The 8,149-nt window shown below is 35.7% G+C and overlaps 1 protein-coding gene across 2 annotated transcripts; it reads left to right on the top strand.

Annotated features, from left to right (window-relative positions):
- Positions 1–2,574: 2,574 nt before the first annotated feature.
- Positions 2,575–7,967, top strand: LOC104895742 (glutamate receptor 3.6). 2 transcript variants are annotated; one of them, XM_010682322.4, is made up of 7 exons: positions 2,575–2,777; positions 3,423–3,745; positions 3,846–5,197; positions 5,287–5,564; positions 6,286–6,317; positions 6,418–6,824; positions 7,269–7,967. In XM_010682322.4, exons 2-7 carry the CDS (start codon positions 3,463–3,465, stop codon positions 7,638–7,640), a joined length of 2,724 nt encoding a protein of 907 aa, XP_010680624.3. In that variant the 5' UTR covers positions 2,575–2,777; positions 3,423–3,462; the 3' UTR covers positions 7,641–7,967. The 2 variants fall into 2 exon arrangements, with proteins under 2 accessions (XP_010680624.3, XP_048502494.2); XM_048646537.2 differs by having other exon boundaries at positions 2,575–3,745.
- Positions 7,968–8,149: the final 182 nt, after the last annotated feature.

Consider the following 8,149-nt stretch of genomic DNA (forward strand, 5'->3'; position numbering starts at 1 on the left):
GCAACTCAATTTGCGTTCTTATTAGCTTCTCGATAAATATGACGAATATTGTAGACGTGGAAAGACTTGAGAAGTTGAATGATGTCTTCAGTATTGTGACCAATATGGGGGGAAGAGTCCTTTAACCGTGTTGATGGCTAATATATTAGTATTTGATTATTGGCCATCAGTTGTCGTTCATCCTTTTAGAAAAAAGAAAAAGAAAAAGAAAAAGAAAAAGAAAAAATTAATAGTCGTATTTGACAATTAGCGAATAGTTGATAGGAGTTAGTTGATTGTATTAACTGGTTTGACTAGTTGATTGTATTAGTTGTTGTATAAAGGTATTTAGTAAGTAGCTGATAGCTAATTGCTTCTTAATAGTGTTAAATCACCAACAAGGACATATGTAGGTATAATTTGTTATTATACTTTTTATTGTTTATAAATGTAATTTTCAAGAACTTTTAAATATAAATGTAATTTAGCCCACCCATTCTCAAACCTCTAATGAGAAAAAAATTGGCTCCTAGTAAATTATCTAAAAAGAGCTTTTGGGCCCAATAAGTTATTTCAAACATCTCTATATCGGATACTCAAATTAGAGGATTGACTAGCCAAATCCTCTCATATAAATGCAAACCTTTATTTTTCCTCAAACATCGGTTTACCAGACATGGCAAATATCTAATTTCAATTAGTCAACTTGTTTTTGTAAAAGTATCTACTTGTTTTTTATCTATGTTCTCAAAACATTTATTTTTTTATTAGGAAAGATAATTGGCCAAAGACCAACCTAGAGGTGGGCATGGGCTGGGCCAGCACAAGCCCGCTCGAGGACCGGCCCGGCCCGTTGTCCGCTACATGGGCCGCGGGCCTGTCACAGTTAAGAAATTTTATTTTCCGCCCGCGGGCCGAATGCTCCTTTCCTTTGTTTTTTACCCTAAAACTATTAAAAATAATACAACATAAAACATGGGCCGGGTCGTGGACAAATTTTTAAAATTTCGAGCCCGGCCTCGCCACTCATGGGCCTGGGCCCAATCTGGCCCGCCATTTACTCAAGCCCGCGGGCCGAGCCCGTGAACAGGCCCGGCCCATGCCCACCTTTAGACCAACCCTTGTTAGGCTATTAGCTTGTAGGACACACCAGTTTAGAGGCTTGATATAAGGCTAAACAGCCCAAAGACATCATGCCTAAAGGCCCACTAACACCACAAGTAAATTTCCGAACTTATTGTTGGGATGAAGATTTAAACCCTAGACAAAATCCTGAAATTCGAGGTGGTACTCCACTTGTTTTAAAACCTATCATCATTTGGGCTCTAGTCTTCACTTCAAATGACAAAAACTAACCTTAACTTTTATTTTTGAACAAGCATAGTTGACCTATACTTGTATACATTTGACCACTTGAAACTTTAAAAACATATATATACTATATACTAAAGTAAAAGCCATAAAATGATTGATGCAATATATCTTGATATGAAAAGAGATTAATTTGATTTCGACAAACTATGATTGACCGACTCAGTGACGAATCTTGTAAACCCACTTAAAAGAGTTTTTCCTCCTAAACTTCCTCCCAAACATATTAGCAAAATAAATGATTGCATCATAAGTCTAAGTAGAGATTGAATGAAAATTTATTTAGTGTCTACATTCAAATTTGTATTTTAATTAAAATCAAGTATTTGAATAGTTACATTATATTAAAAATAAGCTGCTGAAATATTTTTATATATACACTAATTGGAAAAAGGATATTAGCTACTGGTGGTTTATGTTTATAGAAAAAGAATCAACTTATGATCTTTTTCTAATTTGTAGGACTATTAGATGCAAGACCACATGATAAAGACAATAAGAAACCTCCAAAGTTTGAACATGAATTCAGTGCACCTAACATTTCTCTATGTACTGTAGTAGTCAATATCTTGGAGCCATCCTGTACAAAATTTTCAGAAATAGAGAGAATGAATCCCTTTGTCTATGAATTATTCTAAAAAAACTAGTATATACTAATATATTAAGAGGCGTGTCAAACAATATATACTCGTTATATGTTACCTATTTTACTCTACTAGAATTAAGACCCCCTAAAGTTGGGACCTACACAGGTTAATCAATAGTTCAAACCTTTTAAAAATTATCGCCCAAAGTTCAGACCTCTATTGTCAATTTTTCCAAAATAATATTTGACAAGACATTTAGATTACACGAACCATATATTATACTACCTCTGCCTTTTTTTTTTACTTGCTAATTTCCTTAAATGCTTGTTTTTTTTTTTTACTTACTACATTGTTTCAACTTTTTCTTATTAGGAGACTTGACCGAGTTGACCCACCAAAAAGTAATACTATTATATTTCTTTTTCTCTTTTTCTACCAAAAAGTAATACTATTATATTTGTTTCTCTCTTTTTCCACCCAAAACAACTTCTTTTTCACCTTTTTTTCACCTTATTTAATATTAAAGGGGGTCAAAATTGAAGGAGACATCTCATTAAACTAGTAAAAACATAGCAAATAATAAAACAACGAACGGAATATTCATACGGATGGAATATTTATTACACCGAATTCCAATTGGATGAACCCGTACATAGTCTCCCTTGACCCTTAGGCTTAAAATTTGTGGCAAACTAATTGGCGAATTCCAGATTTTCTATAGAGCTTTAGCTTAGCAGTTCGCCTGTTGCAAATCTTTGTTACAAAGTTTGGATATTTATCATCATAATTCATAAATTCATAGTTCATATTCATGCAAATGATAACGATGCCATAAATAGAGTGAGTCCACTATCTTCCTCTATCTCTCATTCCTGTATTTCTGCTTCACTTGTTCTTCCATTCTAACCCAAATTTGTAAGCTGCAATTTGTTGTGTCTCAAAACTAACATTTTTTTCTTCTTTCTTCCTCAAACTAAAAGCTAACTTTCGTACATATACAAATATACATCATGATTCATGGGTGATGGGAAATTTCCACTTTCTTAGTTGGACCACTTTTATACCTTTCATTTTCTTCCACCGTTCTTCTTAGCTTTTTCCTCTCATGTTTGTTTCATATGTGCTTAGATTCTGCTTCTTTTTCTTGATGTGTTAAATACTAAATTAGTAAAGGTAGTACTTACTAGTATCTTTCATGATATTTTTTTTATTCTATTTTTGGGTATATTTTAGTTTTCTTGTGCTTATTTTATAAGCTTCAGATTAATAATTTAATGTGCATTATTCTTGTTAATGTTCCTTTCTTCATTTGGGTCGATTGAAGGCTAAAAAAGCTAATTAGTAGATGTTTTTGTTAAGAGTATATTACTCCTTTAATAGAAGTAACTGTTATTGACCAAATTGTTTTTGTGCTAAATTTGTTTTTGATTATTGCAAGTTTAGAGCTTTTTTTTTTATGAGGTTTAGTGATTGAAAATTATGCAGGAATTTTGATTAAGGGTCTCAAATTTTGTTCTAACTCACCATGATTTTGAGGGTATTGTGGGTGTTGCTGATATTGGTATGTGAATTGGAGAATGGGTTTTTATTATTTGCAAGTGGGGTTGGTAGAAATCATTCAACAAGACCAACAACAATCAACGTTGGGGCAATTTTCTCCTTCAATTCCACTATTGGTAAAGTTGCAAAAGTTGCAATTGAAGCAGCAATGGATGATGTGAATTCATCCTCTGAAGTTCTTAATGGAACCAAGCTCAACATCACAATGCAGGATGACCATAACAATGGATTCCTTGGATTTGTTCAGAGTAAACAAAAAAAAAAACCTTCTTTTATTGGAAATTTGATAGTCTCATTTCTTTGATCTTTTGATTTTAATCATGTTTGATGTTTTGTGGATTCTTTCAGCGATGACGTTCATGGAGAGTGGTGTAGTAGCAATTATAGGTCCAGAATCATCTGAGACAGCTAATGTGGTTTCTGGCCTTGCACAGGGACTCCAAATCCCTTTGGTGTCCTTTTCAGCCACAGACCCAACTCTGTGTTCTATGGAGTATCCTTTTGTTGTCCAAACAACCCAAAATGATCGTTTCCAAATGGATGCTATAGCAGACATCATCAATTACTTTGGATGGCGGGAAATAACAGCAATCTACACGGATGACAGTTATGGAAGGAATGGGATCGCGTCTTTAGGTGACAAGTTAGCTGAGAATCAGTGTAGGATAACCTATAAAGCGCCTATGAGCCCTGAGCCAAATGAAGATGACATAAGGGGTGTGTTGTTTCGGGTGATCTCAGAAGAATCTAGGGTTCTTGTTCTTCATACTAATGACTACTATGGCTTAAAGGTACTTAAGGTGGCTCGCTCTCTTCAGATGTTGGAAAGAGGTTTTGTTTGGATTGCTACAAATTGGCTCATTGATATCATAGATACGGATCCTCCTCTTTCATCCGATGCAATGAGTGATGTTCAAGGGTTACTTACCCTGCGTGCACACACACCCAATTCACAGCTCAAGAAAAACTTCATGGCTCGATGGAGCGATTTGGTCAAAAGAAAGCACTCGAATGTGCCGTTTGGACTGAACACTTATGGTCTTTACGCATATGATACTGTTTGGGTTATTGCCTCTGCTCTCGATGCATTTTTATCACAAGGGGGTAACCTATCATTTACAAAATTTTCAACATTAAATCATCTAAAGGTCAACTACACCAATCTGCACCTTGATTCCATCAGAATTTCCAATGGAGGAGAAAAACTACTCTCTGATATATATCAAGTCAATAGGACGGGGCTGACAGGTCATATTCAGTTTGATCAGGACAGACACTTGATCAATCCTGCTTTCGAAATCTTGAATGTGGTTGGAACAGGTCTTAACACGGTAGGATATTGGTCAAACTTTTCAGGTTTATCAGCTAAGCCACCAGGAGTTGTGCATGATTCTAAACCACCTGGTGCACGTCAGCATCTATCTAGTGTGATTTGGCCTGGGCAATCGACAGAGAGGCCTCGTGGATGGGTTTACTCGAACAATGGGAAGGTTCTTAGGATTGGAGTTCCACGCCGTGTTACCTACCTTGAATTCGTATCTTACTCAGCTCAGACCAACTCATTCACAGGATACAGCATTGATGTGTTCACTGCTGCTTTAAATTTGTTACCATATGGTGTTTCTTATAAATTGATACCATTTGGGGATGGCAAAAGTAATCCAAACATCGATGATCTTATTAATAACATGTCTAGTGGAGTAAGTGCAGAATGAATGTTTGAATTCCCCCACTTTATAACCAATCTATAACAAGTGACATTTTAAGCTTTTTCTTTGTTTTATTGCAGGTGTTTGATGCTGTAGTTGGTGATATTGTAATTACCACCAAAAGAGCAAGACTAGTAGATTTTACGCAGCCTTTTGTTGAATCAGGTCTTGTTGTTGTGGCCCCTGCTAAGACCAAAGACTCCGATGCCTGGGCTTTCTTGTGGCCACTAACTCCAAAGATGTGGTGCGTTACTGGTTTATCTGTTATTGTTTTAGGTGTTGTCATATGGATTCTGGAGCACCGGTTTAACGATGAATTTCGTGGCTCGCCCCGCAATCAAATTAGAACAGTCCTATGGTTAGTGTTAAATCTCTTACATACTTATCTTTTTTAATAATTACTGTTGATGAAAAAGGGAAGAAAAGATGTGAAAACAAAGGTGTTTCTATGTCATCTGTCATACTTGCTTTTTTATCTGACCAGATTCGTAGGGCCTGTTCCTTATCCACATGGGGGGTATAAGAAATAAAAGGGAAGGAAAGATATGAAACCAAAGATTTCTCCTTGTCATGCTTGTTTCTTTTATCTGACCAGATTCTTAGGGCATGGTCTGTACCAAAAGGGGGTTAAAGAAACAAAAGGGAAGGAAAGATATGAAGCCAAAGGCCTTTTTGTGTTATGTTTGTTTCTTTTATCTGACCAGAAATTTAGGATCCATTTGGTACCACTGTCAGTTTCTTGTATGTTGTATAATGAAATATTAAAATTAGTCATATTTATACTAATCATTTTTATTCTGAAAATTGAAATCGGAAACTTGAAACTACTGGTTTCTATATTCTGTTTTTAGACTTTTATTAAAAGAAACACAAAACTGATAACTCACATCAAACGTTTTTCTTTTCTCAGCTTCTTTGCTGATCCTTGCTTCTATAGTTATATTTCTCTCTTTTTCTTTTCTGGAGAGATCCTCTGCCTAATCTATATTATATATTTTATCGTACTCAAGTCCACAGCATTGACTTTTATGCCTCCAGACTAACCCCTAGAGCAATTCACTATTGTGCTTGAATTGCAGGTTCGGTTGTTCAACTTGGTTCGGCTCTCATAGTAAGTGAAAATTATGCTAGTCTAGTAGCTTTATACCTTTCAGAAATAAGAGCCTAAATTAACAAGGCATAATAATGCTTTGTGTTTTTACCTTATGTAGGGGAAACTACTCTAAGCGTGCTTGGTCGAGTAGTGTTATTCATATGGTTGTTTGTAGTTCTAATTGTCAAATCAAGTTATACTGCAAGTCTGAGCTCTATACAAACCGTGCAACAACTTTATTCCCCTGTCACAGGGATTGAAAGCTTAATGGAGAGCAAATATCCCATAGGATATCAAAAAGGTTCATTTTCCGGAAATTATTTACATGAAGAGCTTCACTTTCCCAAGTCTCAGCTTGTTCCTCTTGAAAATGAAGAGGCATATGCAGAAGCTCTCAGAAAGGGCCCAAAAAAAGGTGGTGTTGTCGCCTTAGTTGACGATATGACACGCATAGAGGCCTTCCTCTCAAGAAGATGTGAATTCATTATCAGAGGTCAAAGATTCACCAAAAATGGAAGAGGATTTGTAAGTGTCTTTTCCGATGATTATATACCAACTATATTAATGCTATATGCTACTCAAAACTGCTTACAAAAAAAGAAAGCTGCTACTAGCATACTGCCTGAATCCAGATTCAGTTGTCACATTGTCTTAACCTTTCACAATACAGCATGTGACGTGCTCTCTAAAAAAAAAGACTGTTATACTAATTGGATCATCATTTCTATCATCTTCCCATCATTATATCTAAGTAAAGGTATGTTAGAAAATCTAATCATCAACCATAAAGGTGACAACTTTTTCCAAACATTCTAAAAAATATGTGAACATTGATTCCAGACGGAGGATGTACTTGTGTAATGCAATATACAAGAAAATACTATGAGCAATAATATGCATATCAGTTTGAACTTGGCAGACCTCGTGCTCAGAGTGACTAAACAAAACTTCCTTTCTGTCCATTCTTAGGCATTTTCGCGAGGCTCGCCCTTGGCGGTAGACATGTCCACAGCCATACTGAAAATGTCAGAGAATGGTGACTTGCAGAGGATCCATGATAAGTGGCTGCGGAAAAGTGCTTGCAGGTCACAGGATACAAAGCTTACAGTAGACAGGCTAGAGTTGAAAAGTTTTTGGGGTCTGTTCCTTCTAAGTGGCTTGGCATGTTTTTTCGCTCTCATTGTATACTTTGGAATTATGGTGAGGGATTTGGTGCGTCGTTCTCGTCGGCCTCCTGAAGAAGAAGAATCAGGAGGCCAAACCCCACCACGGTCTACATGTCTCAAGACATTCTTCGCATATGTCAATGAAAAGGACGATAAATCTCCAAGATGTTCTTAAGAACTGGACTCGGTACTATTTGCAACAAGTAACTGAAACTTTAGCCCCTCAGATTATGATCTAATTGTGATCATGTATAAATTATACATATACAGTAGTAGTTATGAGATGATGAAACATTAAGAAAAAGTTTATGTTGCACTAATATAGTAGTTTTTAGTGTACAGTATTACTAAAAGATGAAAATTGTTCCATGTAAAAGAAAAATGATACAAGTGATAGAGAAAACAGTTCTCTTAGGTGTAGAATTATGATTGTGTACCTATAAGTTTCCTATCATCTAAGAAAGTTTATTCTCTATCAATAAGAAATGCACCATTATGCGCATCTGATCTGTATATGTTTGTATGAGCACAGTCCATATCTGTATTCAGCCTGTATTTATGCATTTGCAGCTAATTCTTGTTATACAGAGAGATTTAGGACTAAACCAACATAATCAACTTAATACAGGAAAACAGTCTCATGCGTCGAGTGAATATTCTGATTAAAGAGTGAAAGGAACATGA

The sequence above is a fragment of the Beta vulgaris genome, chromosome 6 (assembly GCF_026745355.1).
Source record: "Beta vulgaris subsp. vulgaris cultivar EL10 chromosome 6, EL10.2, whole genome shotgun sequence".
NCBI classification, from domain to species: Eukaryota; Viridiplantae; Streptophyta; class Magnoliopsida; order Caryophyllales; family Amaranthaceae; genus Beta; species Beta vulgaris.